Source organism: Parasteatoda tepidariorum, chromosome 4 (assembly GCF_043381705.1).
Source record: "Parasteatoda tepidariorum isolate YZ-2023 chromosome 4, CAS_Ptep_4.0, whole genome shotgun sequence".
Lineage (NCBI taxonomy): Eukaryota > Metazoa > Arthropoda > Arachnida > Araneae > Theridiidae > Parasteatoda > Parasteatoda tepidariorum.
Window position 1 is genome coordinate 92688262 of NC_092207.1, and position 22196 is coordinate 92710457.

At 28.3% G+C, this 22196-nt stretch overlaps 1 protein-coding gene across 1 annotated transcript in view; it reads right to left on the reverse strand.

Moving 5' to 3' along the window:
• Window positions 1-22196, reverse strand: part of LOC107455277 (teneurin-m-like) — a 445997-nt gene that overhangs the window by 19607 nt on the left and 404194 nt on the right. Inside the window, exons 27-31 of the mRNA XM_016072782.3 lie at window positions 12104-12369; window positions 8744-9052; window positions 4719-5098; window positions 3036-3503; window positions 1648-2145 (exon numbers count right to left, since the gene is read on the reverse strand). Of these exons, the coding sequence (XP_015928268.1) occupies window positions 1648-2145; window positions 3036-3503; window positions 4719-5098; window positions 8744-9052; window positions 12104-12369 (1921 nt within the window). The remainder of the gene's footprint in view (window positions 1-1647; window positions 2146-3035; window positions 3504-4718; window positions 5099-8743; window positions 9053-12103; window positions 12370-22196) is intronic.

Here is a 22196-nt window from a genome sequence, read left to right on the forward strand (position 1 = left end):
AAATTGAAATTTCAACTCAGAACTTGTGTATTATGTTTTGTTTTAGTTTCTTATATTTTTTAATGAAAAATAAATTGATTTTTTGCATTTTTTTTCTTCAAAAAAATTGAGAAGGGAAGTGGTTAAAGGCGGTGGTTATGAAACACCCTGTATAGATGACGTTATACTACAACAACTAAAGAAAATTGTTGAGGAATAGATATGAGTCTTTGGACGATTAAATACCAGTTTTATTTTAAATATTATAAAGAACCAAAGTCTAATTCAATGTGATTGAAAGACTTCAGTTTTATTTGAACTTATTTTTTTATCATATATTATTAGAAATATTGGAGTGTGAATTATTTGTTATAGACTACTAAGTAAAATATAAACCGTAATAGGCTACTAAGTAAAAAAAATTTTTTTCGCAACTTAATTCTTAAATTTAATTTCACGATTCTAAGGTACAATTTAAACGAACTCATCCTTCATTTTCAGTGCTATTTGTTCAACAATCAATTTTACTCTACATTAAGTATTTTGCATCACAAGATAATTTGCATGACTTTAGTATAGTGTTAAATTGAACTGTGATTCTGTTTATGTTGAATAATAGTATCATGTGCTTAAATTTCAGAAGGTCTAAGTAGAATGAAAATATCGTTCACTTGGTAACAAACTGAGTTAGCAACAAGGTAAGTCTATAAAATTGTTTAAGGTAACAATGATACGCTTCGAAGTTGAACTCTTCTTTTGAGAAAGTAGTGACAAATATGCTTATCGAAATAAACTTTCGAGAAATTTAGAAAGCGAATTTCAAATATTTTATAACTCATTGTTCTGGAATTAAGCTGAGTTCATTTCCCCATGGTTGAACCATAATATCACTCAAATTTGTTACAATCTTATTTCGGTTTTCAGTTGAACCACATTATCGGATTACTATTGATCACACAATACTGTACTGAGAAAAGAAAGGATGGGCAAAACTGTCAGGATATGATAATATTTACCGTATTTTTGGCTCGATAAGAACAAGGAACTCGGTAATTTTTACCGAACAGCTTTGATAATGGTTTTGGTAAAATTAAAAACAATATATGGCCTTATATTGTGGGAACAATTTTGGTAAATGTGGTGAAATTTGGTAATTTTATCATGATATCTTAAAGCACGATATAAAAAAAATTTATTTGGTTAAATTTACTTTTGAGTTTTATATTTTCACTAAATGTATGATAATAAGAGTCATGATTTTGAAAACCAGAAGTTCCGGAAAATCGTTATCCCATGAACGGAATAGCCATCGAATGAATGGTTTAAAACCGTATATTTTGGTTTTATTAAATAAAACAAAATTTTTTTCTTTTTTTTTTATAACTAAAATGTCCTTATCTTACAGTACGGTAATTTTACCAGAATTATTTTCTCAATGCATGATTTAACTTGCACGGAAACATGCTTTAATTGAAAACCGTATTAAGTTTTGAGCAAATTTGGATCGTTTAGCTCTTTAATGTAACAATGTTTGAAGATTTTCAAAATTATTTCATTGAGAAGTAATTTTTCTAAAAACATAGTGTTTTAATTTCATCAACAGCAAAAAAAAAAAAAAAAAAAAANCCAGTTTAAAAAAAAAAAAAAAAAAAAATATATGTATTTTACCTGATGACTTTTTTCACTACTTTTCCTTCTGAATCAAATATCACAACTGGCGATCCTAACTGATCACAAGATACGAAAAATTTGTTTGCAGATGTCTCCTCCATGTACATCAGATGCCCATTTGTATCATAAAACAAAGATATTGTTGTCTTAGAATTTGGATAATGGACGTGTGTTACTTGTCTTGGATCTTTTGGATTGGTATACAGAAACTGTGTTACATTATGGTCCCCGTTACTCCATGCTGATAATCTATGCATGGCATCGTATACGTAGGTAATGTCATAAATACCTGGTAATATGGCATTGATAAGCTGAGCTTTAGCGTTGAATATAAATTTTTCATTAGCCCTCGATACGAGGAAGCCACGAGCATCTACAACGTATGGAATATCATTGTTATAGCCAATTAATCGGTCACCATCGTCGTATTTTAAAGTTACTTGACGGTCACCATTCCAAAAGGAATTCATGTTGCCATTCACATCATAAAGGTACCTGAAAATTAAAATTGCATTTCAATAAAATAATAATTTTCTAATTAGTGCAATTCATTGCCTAGTAGCAACCATGCTAAGTGAGATTTGAATAACATGTACATTTTTTAGCTTAACCATTATGTTATGGTCAACTATGATTAGAAATATTAACTTAATAATGAAAAGTAATTTATTCTTTGAATATGTTGGTTTCCAATGAGAAATATATTTCTAATTCTTTTTGATGGTTTCATAAATTCTAAAGCCAATTTTCTCAATTTAACTTTAAAATGACGTTTTACATGCTCTTTTATCCCTTAGATGCAGATGGGAAGCCGGTGTTTCTTTTGCATATTTTTTTCTAACATTCTAATTAAAAGTAAAAAACATTTTGGTATTTTTTATTATAGTTATTAAAAAAATCTGTAAGATTATGGGAACTATATTTATACTGAAATATAAAATCCCGAAAAAGTAGTTTGATAACAATTTTTTTTCATTCATATTAAAATATTTATCAGTAATTATTTTTGAAAATTAATGAAATTTCAATGATGAATAACTGTTTCTCTTAGGTTTAAATAAGTGCAAGTGAATGCAAATTTTTTAAAAGAATTATTGTTTGGAAGTGAGCCGTGTTTGAAAGATTTTACTTTTGACGCAGAAAAAGACTCCTTTATCACATGCTGCGTTTTATAACCATATATTATTAAAATAATAAATGTAATAATATAATATTTTTCTTTTAGTTAGACGTAGATTATTAAAACTGTGTCAAAGGGTTAAAAAGTTCCAACATAGTAAGAGGGCACCCAAGAGTGTAGTTCAGTATAGATTACTAACGGCTGAAATAATAAAATTTGCATTGCAGTACAAAATAATGGTATTTAAAATTGAGTTAAAACATACCTAAACCTACGTCTTCCAGAAACTTCTGCAAGATATCCATCCTGCGTGTACTTATATTCAGTTATTTCTGTGCCAGTATCTTGTTCAGATTTCGACATCGTTTTAAGCACTCGACCCCTGTTGTCGTAATGAATCGAAAGAGAATAAACTTCTCTGTTCCAGAGAGTGATCGCCAACAACGAGATAAATCCGTAAGCATCATGTCCGATTGTCTTGCTGAAGTGCCTTTGCTCATCTTGAATAAATACATTGTTGACTTTCGGTCTGTGAACGAGGAACTGTTGAACCTGTTCTATGGATCCAGACTGACCAGTGAATCTGTAGCGGGAATCTGCTACAACTTTACCAGCTGCTTCAATTTCAACCACTGTCACTTGTCCTTCGTGACGATACCGATATTTCAGAGTATTCAGTTTGCTTTCTGCAGAGAAACGGATTCTCTCTTCCTTAACAAGTATTCCTTGGTACCTGAAACGGTAGAAAAACAAAATGGTTTTCTCATTTACAAGGTGTATGCTTACAACTTGTAAATGAGAAAATCAAAAACCAAACCATCAAGGTCATATTTCATTTGTTCTATAAAGGCCTAAGGGAAAATATTATGATAAGTCACAGTTTTAAAAGTGTTCTAGAGAGCGGTTTCTCAGTTCCGGAAGAGGACTTTATTTTTGTATATTTAATTTTTAACATTTATTTTTATACATTAATTTTTATATATTTATTTTTATATAGTTAGTTTCAAGCATTCATTTTCATATATTTATTTTTACACATTCATTTATATACATTTATTTTTATATTTTTATTTTTAAACAGTTTTTAAACATTTTTTTCATATTTTTATTTTTATACTTTTATTTTTATACATTTATTTTTAAACATTTATTTTTATACATGTATCTTTATATATTTATTTTTATACATTTATTTCCATACATTTATTTTCATACATTTATTTTTATGCATTTATTTTCATACATTTATTTTCATACATTTAATTTTATATATTTATTTTTATACATTTATTTTCATGCATTTATTTTAATACATTTATTTTCATACATTTATTTTTATATATTTATTTTTATACATTGCATTTATTTAGTTACAGTATAGTTACATTTAGTTTCGTATATTTATTTTTATGAATTTATCTTCTTCACGTTTGCCTGTTAAACCATCAACATTCCACAACTTATCATGGCGTATACTGCAACAAATTCTAGATCAAATTTCGGTGAAAAGTACCGGCACTTAGGGTGCCGGTACTTTTTACCTGGAAATCCCCGAAAGGAATAAAATTCTGATATACCGTAATTTTTAGTGCAATTGCAGTAAAAACACAGAGTCATTCTAATTAAATATTGTTGTAAAAATTGCTGTACAAGTAGTAATATCATATATCTATTGTAGTAATATCATTTATTGCAGTTATATCATATATCTCTTTACATTCAAATTTCACTGTAACGGAGTTTCTGTAGTGTTTCAAATTCAAAATATATGTTTAATGAATTTCGTTACTGTAGTCTTAATTTTACATTCTGTTGGAATTTCATAAATACAGAATCAGGCAGCAGTACATTCTGATGCATAACAATTAAAAATAAACATTTTAAATTTATTTTGAAACTTAAATCAAAATTTTAAAAAGAAAGGATGTCGAAGATTCAATAATTTTACCTAAATTCACTTCGTATCTCCAAATTTGGTGTCTTTTTTGTCCATGACTTGATTAAGGTCTTGTGTTCCAAATACGTGAAATCGGTCCGTTCTTTACCACAAAACTCAGTTTGTAGACGACCGCTTGAATCATAAGCGTAAACAACCCTACCAGAATGATCAGGATACATCTTGGCTAACAGCAGACCATAATCATTGAAATGCATCACAAAAGGTGACTTAACCCCAGGACTGAGGTAAAGAAGCTTGTAAAATCCCAACGATGTCTGCACGGCGACTTCATGTTTGTGACCATTTGGTGTAATGATAGTGTGGAGGCCGCCTGTGGTATGGTACTGCAGGAGATAACGACTTCCACTTGGTAGAATCAGTTCACTGGGCTATAAGAGAGATGCGGAATAAAAATATCAATCCCATGCAGAATTGAAATATACATAATATATTCGTTTCTCCCTATCTACATAGTTTGCACATTGTGAGACTTTTCTTTTATTTCCTTTTAGATTGTTGAAAACTTTTTTTTCTCTTATAAATAATTCCAAGGAATTTTTTATTTTTTTTAATCTTCGTGAAAGGGGTCCTGGAAAAAAAAACTAGTATAAAATGAGATAGCTGACGTTTTCATGTTTATGAGAAAACTAAGGTCGGAAATTTGAATATTCTGCAGCGTGTATTGGGAGTTTTATTATTTAGATAGCTCAGTTCCTGGAATAATCAGCAATGATTTCCGTCGGATTTTTAGATTAAAATGTATTGTAAGCATCAAGTTTGCGCATAACTGATATTTTTTATGTTTATTTTTCGCCTTCGGCAACTTTTTCTTAGATATTTTAACATATTTTAAAGTGATTCTTCAAGTAAAAGAAAACATAATTTTGCCAGAACTATGACTAGTTCTAGAACATATTTATTATATTCTATGAAAGTATCATTTTTGAAACTGAGTTTTTGTTGAAACTGAGTTGCTGATAGCATGTTTTTTTGAACAATCGGTCTTTACTGCACGGAGAAAAAAAGTTCGGTAAAAATGCAGTGATGTATAATAAAAACATTTCTTTTGAAAAAAAAACTACATAATTCTAGTTACTGAAACTAAAATATACTGCATTTAAACCATTCATTTGGTAATTTTTTCATTTATATGGTAACGGTTAACCGGGAATTCTGGTTTTTAAAATTATAGTTCTTATTATTACTCATTTAGTAAAATCGCAAAAAACTGAAAAGTAAATTCAACAGTATATATGGTTTTTATGCCATGCTCTTAGGTATCATGATAAAATTACCAAGTTTTAGCATGTTTTCCAAATTTTACCTCGTAGAGAATAAAACCATATTTTATTGTAAATTTTACTAAAATCATTACCAAAGCACTTCGGGAAAAAATATTGAGCTTTTTGGTTTCCCCAAAAAGCCAGAAATACGGTGATATATGTGACCAAATTCTAGTAGTATTTATAATACTTTTTTTTTTTCGCAGTGTGCCGTTCATTAAAAAAATCAACGTAAGCGACAAGAAATCCAAAATTCAGATCTTTATATATTTGGCATTTATGTATGATAAGCTAAAATAATTTTTTTCCACAATCAATTTTCAGCATCAGTTTCTTGAACTTCTGTTTTAGCATTTATAGTGTTAGCAGTGAAAATAAAATTGTTGTCAAGTCGCTTTTCTAAAAATCTATCGTAAAGTTCTCTCACCGTTTTTTCAAAAGCTCGGCGCGGCAGTAAAATCTGCCAAACTAACACTGCAAAACTGTTTCACCTTGCGAAGACGTATTTGACAGGAAAGCAAATATTTACGAACAAAGACTCGCGACAGGTTTTATATAATAATATGTTTTACCAGATTCAAAAAAGTAAACTGGGTATTTTAATCCCAAAGATGTTTGTTTATCAGACATAGGCAAGTGACTCAGTTTTTAATTACAATAAACTATTAATTTTACCCGGTACGACTCGGGTAATTAAAAAGCCCATTTTTGATTAAAAGATCTGTATGAATAGTATTGTAGTAAATAAGAGCTTACTGTCCTATATTATGACCATTTGTAACTAATAAACGGTAAATTACTATGAAAAACTTTTTTTAAGCCCTAAATGTTTTAAATTTTCCTACTAAATAATCAATCTAGCACATAACTTTAAAATTTTCTTTTCACGATACTGATTGGTGAGAGTCAAGATTTACTAAAATAAGAGTAGCACTAAATTACCACATATCTTTAAAGTTTTTTGTAAAATTTCACAATACTGATTGGTGAGAGTTAAGATTTACTAAAATCGTAACTGACTTTTGGAGAATAATTATTGACTCCACAAATATTTGTACAATATTTTTGACAAACTAATATAACCGTGCTACACAGTTCTTTTCGTTCAACCCTGCTGAAAATTATGTCACTGAATTGGCACTTTTATTTTCGGAATATTAACGTCGAATTTTTGTCGTTATTTGTTGCCCTTCCAGGTGATAGAATAATAAATTCAAAAAGTTACTATATAAATATAGCTCTCAAAATCAAATATTAACCACACATTGTATTGTTTAAGTCATGTTAGTCATATTATTCGTATGAACTGGCATTTCGTAACAACTGCAATTTAATTTTATTCAGTTTCATTGACTTTATGTAAATTAGGCTCAAAAAAACCCGTTTTAGAAGCATATTGAACATATGATTTTATATCAAGCTTTGAAAACATCAATTCCGTAACCCAACCAAAAATTATCTGAAAAAACTAATTATGATTTCCTCTGTTTTGGTCAAACACAGGAAACCCAAAATAAGTAATTAAAATAAAAATACTATAAACTCCCTATAAAACCAATCTTTGGATAAATAGAACGGTATCTTCGAAAGTCTCGAATGTTTTTTTACAATAATTGAAAAAGGAGAAACAGGTAGCAATGCTGATCTTAAATAAAACTCTTTCATTCGGTTGTAAAATTCTTTTTACCTTATTATCATACTTTTGTATCTATATGCATTAAATTTAATGTAAATCTGTTGAAAAAAATTGACTTGTTTAATAAGTATACAAACGAAAATGATTCTGTTTTATCTTTATATATTCTTGTGAATTTTTTCATATATCCTAACTATAAAACTCAAATTCTATATCTATCAATATTTTATGGAAAAATGAAATGCTATCTTGTGATTAATCTTGTATATAAGCAAGCAGTGAGAGATTTTGACAATGAAAAACTCATTAGTAACTGATGTACAATGGACCAAAATTAAGTAGAAATTCCTAGTTGAGGTGGCATATTTTAAATTATAACAGTCAAAACATATTTTTAAATAAATCTAATAAATGCATTCTAATGAAACTGTCTCACAGTCTTTGTCTGAATGTATTTTGTTTGGATTGATCTATGATTTTAATTATGATTAGAAAATTTACGTAACGGCACTTAGCTAGGTCATAGGTATTATATTTTTCGAAAATAATATTCTAGAATTATAATTAAATTTTGAAATTAATAGAAGTAGTGTGTCAACCAAAGCCTGCAATATTTTTTTAACGTAGGATTAAAGGAACTATCTGGAATAAATATTCATTTATTCTACTTATTACATTCATTAAAAAGCGAAGCACTTTTTCAAAATTTATATATNAATTTTTACAGTTATATATATGCTTGTCCAGCAAACGATCTTCCGTCATTTAGGCATTTACAGGGCACATTTTTCTGTCCACTTTTTCAGGGGCACCATATTAGGTGGGCAAACGTTGCTCCCACTGAAAGGACAGGTAGTTCAGAGAATGAAAAAGCATCCATGTCTTACTCGGGATTCGAACTCAGAACATTTCTGATGCAAGGCCGTTTCCCTGACCCCTACACACGCCAGTCGGCTATATAATTATATAGTTTTTATTCAATTAAAAGCTTGATTTAAACTTTATTTAAAACAAGCTTTGGAGAAAAATGTCTCAGTAATGATGGTGATAATATTCAATATCTAATTATCTGTCTTCTGTTTTGAATAAAGAAATAAAGTTGAAATAAATCATACCATATCAACTATTTTCTTGTCATATTTATACATAATGCCATTGTTGTCCGAATGCCGAACTTCAACTAATCTTCCTAAAATGTCAAAGTCATAGTTTCTGATAAGGTGTCCTCTTTCCCATTTTGTTAAGCGTCCGAATTGGTCAAATACTACTTTGACCGGAGTGATATTTTGAGGTGATTGCCATTGTATTGAACGGGCCATGACGTCATAGGAAGCGGTGACCAGTGGAACTTGGTGTCGGTCATATATGATTTCGGAATTCTGGTCTCGGTCAAAGACTACGCTGAAGATGAGTTCTCCGTTCCGCTAAATTTAATTAAAAAGAAATAATTAAGCTATTTATTTTCTGGAATATTTAAAAGAAGTGCAATTAAAAAACTTATGTACAGAATATTATGAATTTAACACACTTAATCTATATTTTAGAATCATCGTCAAAAATGAAGCCAATATACATTTGGCGTTGCAAATTAATATTAGATGAGGAAATAAAATGCTATGTAAATCTAAAAGATGATTTCTAAGTAAGGTGAAACTGGTAATGTAAAAATATTTTTAATTGCTTCAGGAAACAGATCGGAATTGCAAAACACTGGTTTTTCAATGAACTTCCTCCCCTCTGATTTAAAAGATTTCAATAGAGCTTTTTTCTCATGCCAAAATATTTATTACACTGGGGAACAAATTTTTGGTTGCATTTATAAAAATACCTGCTCTTGCCTGATTCGGGTGGGGAATTTCTAATCTGAAATTACTTTTTCTCCAATAAATGCAAATTTTTTAAAAATTATATTTTCAGTCTATTTGTTTGCGAAATGTATAAGTTAGAAAATGCTTTAAATAATTGGAGGAAGAATAAATATTGAGAAAAACTTCTTGGGGAGTTAGGGCACATCGTCAAGATAAAAATTGCGTAGGAACTCATCCCCAGAAGCGTCCTCATACGCGGCTAGGGGTGCTTCCTCATTGTAAGTTGTTCAGAAGCACATGAAGAAAATATTCATAATAGGAGAGCACCCCTAGTGGCGTAAGACATTTCCAAGCATGGGTTCTTATGCAGTTTTGATCCAGATAACGCGACCTAACTCCCCAATAAGTTTGTCGCAACATTTAGGAAAATTTACTAAAAATATAATTTTTCGAAAAAATCTGTCGCTCAGAGAGAAATTGAATGCAGACTAGAAATCAGCGATACGAACGTATCTAAGATTTGTTAAAAAATTTTATGCAACGAAAAAATAATTGTTTGCTTTTTTGTTTCATATTCAGCACGGATACCAAAAATATACACCAAGGGCAGTCTTTATAGAACCCCGGTATATTCCAGCTTCTAAAAGAAAATAATTCGCGAATTTTATTAATATATATTTTTTCAAATTTTAACACATCACGTTCAGTGAGTTATCGCACTTTCTTTTAGATGCAAATATTCATGAAAAACAAATGTCTATGACCTAGTCCTGTGTTTTAAACTCGACAAATTTAATATTAACTAGAACTATTGATCTTTCGGACAATTTAGTTGGAAGATCTCCCAAACGTTTATCTTATTTTGTTCTCTTCTCCCCGTTTATTCAAAGCATCGAAGTTTAAAATTTTTCGAATTCTAAAGTCTAACATGTTGTTTTAAACATCTATGAAAGAAACTATACTTGAAAAATCAATTTCTTGAATATTTTATTCATAAAATCAAAAATAAAGCGCAGTTTTCCATTTTGTTATTTTCAAGTCATGCTAAAATCAATGTATTAAAGTTTTGAAAAGTATTGCAAAGTTATTTTAAATTTAAACTTGTATTTGAAAGCAATAAATTTTAAAATATTCTTTAGTTGAACATTTGTTCTCGTTATAGTTACTATAACGAGATTTAATTTCTCCTAATTTTGAGAAGTAATTAAAGCTTTTTTTACAAATGAAATTAAATTAAATGAGTTGGTAATATTTCATTTTCTTGCTTATCATGCGTAATTTGTTTTAAAAATTATTTTAAAATAAATTGTAATTTTTTTACTAATATTTGTAAAAATTTATAAATTATTTTCATTTGAACATGCTTGTTTTCGCTAAGTCGTCGCAGTTATTTTGCAGAAATTTGATTTCATTTTTTCTGAAGTTTAGAAATAATTAAATGCAATTAATTACAATTGCGTAATTTGACTTTAACACCTATCTTTTAAATTACCTTTTATCTTGCATTTTTAAGCAAATTTTAATTTTTATGTTTGATGTTTATTAATTTTGGAAACAAAAACTGTTTTTTGGATTCTTTTTTTACTTTTAAGTTTTCTTGTGACTTAATTCCTTAAAATGTCTTAAAAATTCATAACTTTAATACTCTATTATATAATTTTACTGCAAATTTTTTATGGATTTAATTTCTCCGAAATATTAAATTAAAAATAAATTTTTCATGCTTGTTTCATAGCATCAAATGAATACGCGTTTTTTTTATTTATGCTATATCTTACTTCTAATTCATTTATTTTCTTTCAGTTGTTCAATCACATTACAATTGCTTTTGAAATTTAAATAATTTTAACTGCACACTGTAATAAAATTTCAGATCAAGTTACGGTAAAAAATATCCACACTCAGGGTGCCACTACTTCTTACCGTAAACTCTTACTGAACAAAAACTCTGATATATACGTATATACGTACTTCGTACGTATCTTTCGTTTATACTTATATCTTACGCGTGGACAAATTCTGGATCAAATTACCGGATAAAGTACCGGCACTTTTTACCATAAAATCAAGTTTAATCATAATATGTTACGGAACGAAAAATCAGATGTAACGATAATTTTTACAGTAAGGGCTGATAATTTTTACAGTATATCTGATGATACAGTAAATATCACAATGTTTCATCAAATGCAATGTCATCAATTTTAATGTAATATCATCACATAAATCACTGAATCGCTCTAATTAAATAAATATTTGTTAAATTTAGGGTATAATATTTTACGGAAGATGTAACCAAAGTGCCAGTACACTATACCGCAATTTGATACGGAATGTTTCATATTGCAGCTGTTTTTTGTTTTATATTGAAACGTGTTAAAAATTATATTTTCTGACTTGAACTTTCTTCTAACTCTAGTAACATGTCGGTTGCCATTTACCATATACCGTAATTTCTGAAGTAATATTTCCTGCAAAATCGCTGTATTTCTCTAGTTAAATATCTATGACTTTAAAAATTATGGAATAATATTTTACGGAAAAATGAATTTTACGGATAATGCACACAAAAGGCTAATACTTTATACTATAATTTGATTCGCAAATTTTTACAGTACGGCTGATTTCATGGTTATATTAAAACATGTAAAAAGTTATTTAATGTACCTTGAACTTTCTTCCCACTCGTGTAATATGTCGGTTACCATTTTTACCATCAGCGTGAACAAAGTAATGCCATTCCAGATATTGTACATTATCATCACTAAATGCCATTCTCATTCGGGCAGGTAAAGGAAACATTTCACCGGACACCGGATTGGTGCTGGACAGCACTGGATTGGGTACAGTTTCCACATCTAATTTGCTCGAATCTCTTTGGATCACTGATAAACTACCATCAGCATGCTGTGTTATTCTTTCTTCGGTCGATCCTAAAAAAATAAGTTTTAAAAATAATTAATGTTGAGATAGAAGGTAATTGCCCGTGATAAACAAATGAGATCTCATTTGATAATAATTTAACTGTTAGAAATTTAACGGACAAAAAGTGGCCAAATAATATTTATTTAATTGTTATTTTACCATATTGAACAAAAACTGTCAAATAACTACAAAATAAAGGTATTCAAACTGTAATCTGTGAGATTGTTATTTTACCATATTCACCAAAAACTGTCAAATAACTATAAAATAAAGGTATTCAAACTGTGAATTGTGAGAAAAATCGTTTCTTAAATGTTTTGACATTTTTCTTAATGAGAAAAATGTCTTAAATGTTAGAAACAGTAAACATTACGGTTAATTGGAGGGACAGACTGTTGCCAGTCATTTTACAGTTATTTTTGAATAAAAATTTGTAATGTGCACTTTCATAGCTTTTTAATGGAATATTTCATTTGAAAAATTTCGTTTATCGTTTTTAAAATAACTAAGTTAACTTAGCATGTTAAAGTAGCATTTTTACATTAGCTATATCACTGTTAGAGTATCAAAGGGTATATGTCAAATAAAAGGAAGAGTTATTTGGTGATTGATAAAATATGACGAAGGAGATCTCTTTTTAATATTTATTGCGTTTATTACAAGTTGTTCAAGTAGTTACTCATGAAAATTGCCAATTTATTCGCCAAGATACAGGAAACAAAGCGAATAAAATCAATTAAAAAATAATAATTTTAAATACAAAATTATATGCTATGAAATACTGATGATAATTATCCGGGATTTATTCTAAGCACAAACAATAGTTTTAAGAATGTTATTCTGTGATATAGTGAAGACAACTTTCTGGCACTTGGTTTTGCAGAATAAAAAAAATTTATTGGAGAAAAAAAAATTAGTTTTAGTTAATACGATTTTTGAACACTCTACCCGCACTCTAACCCTTTTACTTTACGAAGTTTTTTTTAAAATTAGTTTTGTTTCTAATAAACTCGATTATCGAATCTGTAAGTAAACTTTAATTTTTTAAATGTGTGAAATGTAAATATGTCAAATTAATTTAAACGAATAATAACATAACAATAAAATAATAAATAAAATTTTTTGACGTGTTAACAAGTAGTTAAATTTTTTTGAAAAGAGATAAACGCATTTTAAAAAAAAGTGAAGTTACAGGTAACGATTAGTAAATCTTAGTGATTTATTTTCTTTTTTGAAGAACTGAAGTTACAAGTTACGTTTAGTAGTGTAGTAGAGCTTAACGGTACTCGTTAAAGATGAAGATCTTTCTAAATGATAATTAGAATCAGTAATAAGTATATAATGTTAATTTATTACCATAGGCTGTATATAATCATAAAAATGTTTCAAAAAAAATTCTTGTTGTATTTATTATTAAAGTGACCTAGGTTTTCGTATTTGGATTGGACAGCACAGAAATTTTTCTTTAATATACAACTTTCTCATTAAAGAACAAAGGTTAAAACTGGTTTTTCAAAAAAAAAAAAAAAATTGAGGTTGAAAGCTATTAATAAAAATTATCTTTTTGAAAGTCATTAAATTTTCATTAAAATTTTTTTTATTATTCCAGCTTTTTTAAATGAAGCACCTTACCGAAACATTTTTCCAAGCATTAGTCTAAATCATTTAAAGAATGGTTCAAAATATTGGTATAGTGCAACAAAATTTAATTCAATTTACAAAATCCGAAATACTGAACAAAATGTTTGAAACCCTTCAAAAAAATTAATACATGTGTGTAAATAAAATGTGTGTAAAATGAAATATGTGGGACGTGGCAAAGTAATAAAGGTTTTCTGCATAAATAGAAATTTTTTATTGAATTTAAGAGCAGTTACAATATTTTTTCCAAAAACTGAAACAGATTTAGTTATTCATGTATATCAGTAGATATAAATTGTAAATGAATTTGTTGTATCTATACAAACTTAAGTTTAATGTATAAAAAGCCTATTTAGCGACACAAATTGTGTAATTAGAAAAATAATGTATCTTTTAAGGAAAAAGAAATGGTTAGCATAAGATTTGCCTTGGAAAACTAAGTAATTTAAGCTTTACTCCACAAGATGGCGGTGCATTCTTTGATGTACGATTGATGCAGCCTAATAGTGCTCTTTATAAATTATCTTTGCGAATATTATTCCCTTACGGTGGTAATTCATTTCTGCCATCGAGAAAGATTTTGGCAATGAGAGAGAAGTAGATATAGAGGCCATGTTCATCCTTCAACGGAATATTGCCTTGACATAATTCATATTTCTGTCATATAATAATTTATGACGTGAATGAAATGTTTTCATGAGAGATTATGAAATAAATAATAAGTGATTCGAATTATTATATATATAATCAAATATCTAGTTAAATAAACTTGTTTTCATATATATTTAATATTTTACCGATTTAATAATGTACAGTGAGTTAGATGGGTCACAAAACAAATTTTAAATTGAAGGGAAATTAAATTACTAGATGTAAGTACATGTATATTCCTTATTTAGTATTTTCTTTTGATTATTTCATAGAATAAAGAAGTTAAATAAAAAATAAGAAAATGTCAAATATTAAATATTTACATTATTTATGTGTCTGTTTTATTGATGTGATTGAATAGCAACTTGCCTAATGGATTAATAATATGAACAAAATGGGAATTTAAAGTTAAATATTTATTATCGTAACTGTTTTACGTATGGGAATCTCGATAAAAGTAATTATCAGTTCTTATTTGCATTACTAGGGAAAAAGAAAGAAAATATATTACAAAATTTAAAACGAATTTAGATTTTAATCTTTAGTTACTTTCTGACTAAAAATAATAAGTTTTAATAACATGAACATTAAAACATGAAAAATGAACAATTTATCTAAACATTCAATATTATTGAAAAGAGATAATAAAGCATCTACGATGAATACGCAGTGTTGGATTGTTATAATACCAATATTATACTAAATGCAAATAGATACTTGAGCCTAAATGATATTTTTCCAAATCATAGCATTTTTGCTCAAAATTCATAAACGCTACATCAGATTATCACATTCTTTATGTAATTATAAATTGGATAGACGCTTCATTAATACTGCTTATTTTATAATTCTATTTCCACCTCATAATTGAAATTTTATGTGCGTATACAGAAAATTACGATTGCTTATTCGTTTTTTGTTGCAATAAGGTTTCTGACAAGTTCCGACAACTTCTTTTTATAATATATTAATATAAAAAAAAAGAAAACTAGCTTATTCGTTTTATTATGTGTAAACTTATAAAAACTTATAAAGACTAGCATTATTATTTTTCTAAATGGTCAGTTTTATATAAAAATAAGGAATTTTTTTGCATATAAGATAAACAATGTAAAAAAATTTCAATCTAAGTATAGCAGTTCCATCTAAGTATAGTATTCTAAGTATAGCAAGTGCATGTACTAAATTTCTTTAGTATATGCTATTGCTTTTTCTAAAACAAAAAGCAAGGGTATGCAATACTGAGTTGGGGATCAATGTAGTTAAAAAAGCAAATTTTTAAAAGTTTTCGCACTTGTATTTGTGAAGAAACATGCATAAAAAATTAAATTCCATTTTTTTCTTGGTTGTCTGTAGTTCTAAACATGTATGTTATGATTATAAACACTCGTGAGAAATTGTAAATATTTATTTCATAAACAGCATGAGATACCGTGTTTAAGGTGGTCTAAAATATGAAAAAAAAATCTGAATTTGAGATAAACGCATTTAAAGACGTTAAATCATTAGTCTATCCACTGTTATCACCTTTCATAGAAACTGCTGTACCATTGTAAATAATTGGAGTTCAAACAAAAGTATTTTTAAAAAGCTAAGAGTGCAGGAATTCAAAATTTATAACCAACTCTATTTCGAAAGTTTTTCTCAAATGTTTTAGTCAGTACAGTAAGTTTCCAACATCAATAACGTGGAAAATCGTTTCTCTCCAAAAGTTATGACATAGTGAAGATGAGACGAGCTGGAGAAAAATGGTTTCAAAAAACCTAAAAATATGTTTTTTCTTCCTCAGTATCAGATTTCATGAATATAAACCATTCGTACTCTTTGATCTCCATACGCATACGGCGTAAAGGAGAAATAATAATGTTTTTTTTCATCTTTCTTATTAAATAAACTATACAATTTAAATGGAAAGTAAAATTAGATTTGTTCAGTTAATTTAATTGCTTGAAGCGTAACTCTTACAAAAAATTATTTTCGTCAGTTATTCTAGATGGAAATGTTTTTTTTTTTTCTGGAGTCATTCTTAAAGCAATTGATTTCGGGAGAACATTTTTACATGGTGAGGTACGGAAGCGTTATTCTTACAGGAAATTAATATAAGGTTATAATCTTACAGTATATGTTTTTGTGGCTTTTTCTTAGAGTAAATGATTTCGTTATTCTCACAGAAATTTATTCAGATGCAAGTAAACAGGGCTTTTCCTTTTACAAAATGGTCTTTTTACAATTTAATTTTAAAAATGGAAATTGAATTTCATGCATCACTAATACTAGGGTTAATTAATTATAGGGATATCAATTTGATATAATTAAAAGTCACGCAAAACTTTTTAAATATTCTCGCATTATAACATAAAAAAACATTAATTTTTAATGCTTGGTTTTAATATTCTCATTCATTTTATTGTATTTTGCTCTGCTCAAAATTCCAATTATTCACATAAATTTTGTAAGTAATAAAACATTTTGTACATATAAAAGTATCGTATATATTAAAACTATTAAAATGGATGTATTTCTTTTATAAATTAATTAATATAAAACTTTTAAATTAGATAAATAGGATATACTCAATAAAGCCTTTTAGAGTTTTCCTTACAGACAGTTATTATAAATAAATAAATAAAAAGAACTTTAGCAATGCATTTGATAACTTTTAAATAATAGTCTATGTTGGCAATCAATTCACTAGGGTGTTTGTTTTTTCGAGAAACGCATTAAATAACTTAATTTGCATCCGAAATAAATAGTTAAGAGATTTTATGTAACCATACATAAAGGTGGTTTGGCTTAAAAGCTTCCTAAGTAACAATTCATTGGTTGAGGTTTCAACATTTCTAAAGTTTTCCCTTTTTATTATTTGAAAATTTAGAAAAGTTTATCTCTCCCTTTTAAATCTCTAGAGAGCTAAACGGGGGCATTTTCGAAACTTAAGCTATTTGTACTTTTAGATTGCTGTTGTCTCTGATAGATTATTCTTTTCGGAATAGGAAATGGAATATTTAGAGAGAGTTCACGAACAAAGAATAAAAATAACGAATGGTACGTATTAAAATGTTCGTAAACTTTAAGAACTAGAGATCTGTGTCGAATAAATGTTTAATTGAAAACGCTGTTTTTCTTTACTGAACATTGTTGGGAAGTTGTTGGAAGACTTTGTTGTATTTGAAGCAGCTGCGAGTGGAGGTAAACTTTTTCATGTGCCTTGTGAGTTTTGCATGATTAATGCAGAATGTAAATGAAAACATAATATTAACCAAGTTTCATGGTTATGGCCATTTTTTTGTATTATTTTTTATCTACAGAGTTTAAAAAAAAAAGTAACATCCTGAATAACGTTTGATCTAATGATGGTATTTAAGCTTAGTGGTTCATGAGGGGACTATCAATCAGTGCATATATCATCTGCACTAATTCATAAACTAATAAATTAGTGGGAATGATATTTTAAGTTACGAAATTTGTCACAAAAACGTATTTTTTAATAAACATATCTTTATTTCAATGGTTTTGGTTCTTTATCTCTCGAAACATGTGGAGTAGTCACTATATTTTTATAACCGTCGTTGAACGGCCGACCCAATTTTGGGCTTACTACTACTAATCTTGAACTCCGTAGCCTAGTAATTTTAAACCCAATCCAGAAGACAAGGTAACTCTTGCATCAAGTTTTGGTGAAATTTGCGTTCGGGGAGGACTTTTTAATGGAACTAGCTCGCAATTGCGTTACATAGAGAGCGAAACTGCGAAACCTCCCGCGGAGAGCCTGCTAACCTATGGTCCGTTTATCATGAAGGATATATTACATCAGCACTGTGGTCGATGCGAACTGGGTGCGGAATTTGAATAAACCAGCCATCACCGGGATACGAACCTGGTTCATTTCATTGGGAGGCGAGCGCTCTATCCTATGAGCCATGATCCTAAATAGTTGGGTCAGAATAGCGGTCGAAGATTTTAGACCCTTAAATATCAATACACTTTTTGGGTATTTCGCCATAACTCGAGAATCTTTTAAGCAAATTGAAAAATTTTAAATGTAATTTTGTTTATAAAATTTTTTCTTCCATTATAAAATTCACCTATCAACCGAAAAATAGATGTTTTCATTATTTTAAAGAATATGATTTCACACACACACGCACGCACGCACACACATATAATAAATAAATAAATACAAGAAAACACTAAGAAAGTTAAGAAAAACAATAAGTTACTTGGAATTCTAATGTTTCTAGGAGCATCTATTTAAATACTACTGACAAACAATACAAATACAAATGAACAGAATTAAAAGAATATGTAGTAATATTTATTTATCCAAAAAACAAATTGATAAACTCTTTCAAAATCCGATAAAAAACAATGGATACCCAACTAATGTAATAAAATTTTATATAAAATCATTGAATTAATCGTATATTTTGGTGGATATATTTACTAAACATTTTTTTTGTTAATTTTTATGATTTTCCCATGTGCAAATCCATTTCAGGCCAAAATTCATTGCCAAAATTATTTACTAAATAATTTCTTTGTTAATTTATGTAATTTTTCCATGTGCAAATCCATTTCGGGCAAATCCGTGGCTATAATTATGTACTAAAATTTTTTCTTTGTTAATCTTTCCATGTGCAAATCCATTTCGGGCAAATCCGTGGTTAGAATTNTAACATGTTTTAAAAAATAAATGCGAAATAAAAATAATAAGTATGAATCTTTTCTTAACTGGGATCCTGTTAAAATTTGAATCTTGAATGAAAGTTCGAAAATTGAGCAACCATATTGTCTGAAAGTCCACCAAATCCAACAAAACAGTTATAACAAATAGTAATGCATAAATTTAAAAATAATTTTTTTTCTGGACCAACAATATGAAACATGTATTTTGAACTGAAATCTTAAAAAATTAAAAAGAAAAACAATGAAATAGAACTAAGTGTACTGTTTAATATTGAATTTTTAACAATATTCTTTATTTGAACAATTTTTATGTTATTGACATCATAGTAAATTGTTCATCTTGTATTTCTGAGTTCTGTTTTTTATTAAAGGGTGGAATGTTACAACCAAGACTTCCACCACCACCCCCTCCTCCTCCAGCACCTGAGTTCATTAAAGATTTTGAAGCTGGTGATGGTGGTAGTGATGCAAGACAAGCTCTTATCAATGAGCTCAACCAAGGAACTGGCATTACAAGTCGTAAGTTTATTACAGTATTAGTGTAAATTATGAAAATAATTTGATACATTATATCGGTGTTTAACTCATTAATGCCTAGCCACAAAGAATGGTTTATCTATGAAAAAAGTGGTAGTGCGCAGTTGCTTATACCAAGTAATTATTTCTTACTGTTAACTATCACTTTATTTTAAAGATAACACTGTGCTTTGAATTTCAGGTCCAAATATAATTGTTTTTATTATTAATATATTATGGTAGGTAGAGCTACCTTGTTCCTGAAAAATAAATTCTAATAATGAAACACCTGGCACAAATAAGTGAATAGTAAACTAAAATAGGTTTGAACGCTTGGTCTTTATGACTTTTTTTCTTCTTTTTTTTTCTTTTTTTTTCTTTTATCTTTTATATTATAAATAAAAAAGAAAAAAAAAATCTTTGTGTTTATATTGTGTTTATTTACGTAGTGTTGTCATATGATGAGGAATTTATTGTATCTCATACATTCAATTCCGCTTTCAGTTTTGTTATGGATGATGGCCATTTTGCTTTGACTACTTGTGAAAATAATCTTATGACATTGTCCAAGTAACTGTAGTTGGTAGGATTTGCCTCTGGCTAATCAAAATATAAGAACTAAATTTATATAAATTTGTATAAAATATAGTCCATTTTTGAATGTATATGATTATAACCAAACTCAAAATTTTTTTTTTATGAATTTATATTTTGTTCATATTTATAAATGTTACACTCATTGGATCAAATAGTTTTAAACAATATTTTGATGCTATAAATAAATTATCATTTTCAAGCCAAAATAGAATTTTTCGTGAAAGTGCTCGTCGTACGAGTCATTACATAAATATCACTTAACAGTATATTTTTTCCTGACTACCGTAGAAATCATCACTTTTGAAATTTCTTTTAAGCAACACTAATTAATCATTGTAATAAATGAACCGCACATTAAATAAGCATTAATTGTTACGATAAAAAGATTATGACATTTTAATATGGAAAAGAAACTAAGAATTCTTGAACGGCTTAATTTTGTGGTGCTAAGCACCTTTGTTGAGTTCCATCCTAAAATTTCTCATTTAAGTGTATAATTCATTCCCCAATATCTGACTGCGCGATGAAGAATCTGATGAATAATTAATGAATAATTAATCATGGAAATGTAGAGTAGGCGCTGGATAATTTCTATTTTCTTTCACTTAATGCGACCTATAACTTTAACATCATCAAGGACAGGATAGAAAGTCCCATTTAAGGTTTCAGTGGGAGATTTAGATTTAATGGAATGCGCTTAGGTAATGTAAAAAGATATATGGGCTGTCTTAACTTTTCCCTAACTTGTAAACAAAAATTGAGGCTTCAAATTTCTAGATATTCATGACTGAATACTGAGTTTTAATTTTTTGATGTACATAGTTGTATGATATATACGTTATTATCACCCATCATATCAAAAAAGGCATTAGATATTTCCTATTATTGAAAAATTAAATTTATATTTAATTTAATCCTGTTCTCAATATTTTATAACCATCGTTGAACAGTAGACCCCATTTTCAGTTTACGACTAATAATTTCAATTTTGTAGCCTTGTAATTTTTTACCCAATACAGAAAACAAGGGAACTCCTGGATTAAGTATTGGGAAAAAATTTGTGGCGGATATTTTTATGAACCTTACCGCATTTCGTTACACGGTGAAAAACGCAGTAAAAACCTGCCATGGTAAGTCTGGCGGTAAGGGGATTCTAACCCATGATCCGTCTACTACTGAAAATTTTACGGCAGCACTGTGGTCGATTCGAACCTAGGTCACTTCATTGGGAGGCAAGCGCTCTATCCCCTGAGGCACCATGGCTCGCTGTTCTGGGTAAACATAATCACTAATATCTTTTTAAACATAAATTTGTGCTTTATTAGCTTGTTAAGATGTCTGTTATGTAAGAAACAAAAAAAATTAAGTATAAAACAAAAAAAAATTAAAGTCAATATTCAGCATGTAAATGGTTTCGCAAAATATAACCCATATAAATTTTGCTTTAAATAAGTATATTTTCTGAAACATATGATTACGAATTTTCGAAGTCTTTAATAATTTTGAACAGTAAAAGTTTCTTTTAAAATATAGGAGGAGAAATGATTATTTTTTACAATAATAAAATGCAGTTTAGCAGAATTTGTGCTACCGACAAATTTTAAAAGTCAATATTCAAGCATGTAGCTGCTTTCGTAAAATATGCCCCATGCAAGTTTTGCATCAAAATAAATAAAATTTCTAAAAATTTAAATTGTTAATTTTCAAAACATCTTAATAATGTTGAACTGTAATCTTTTCTTAC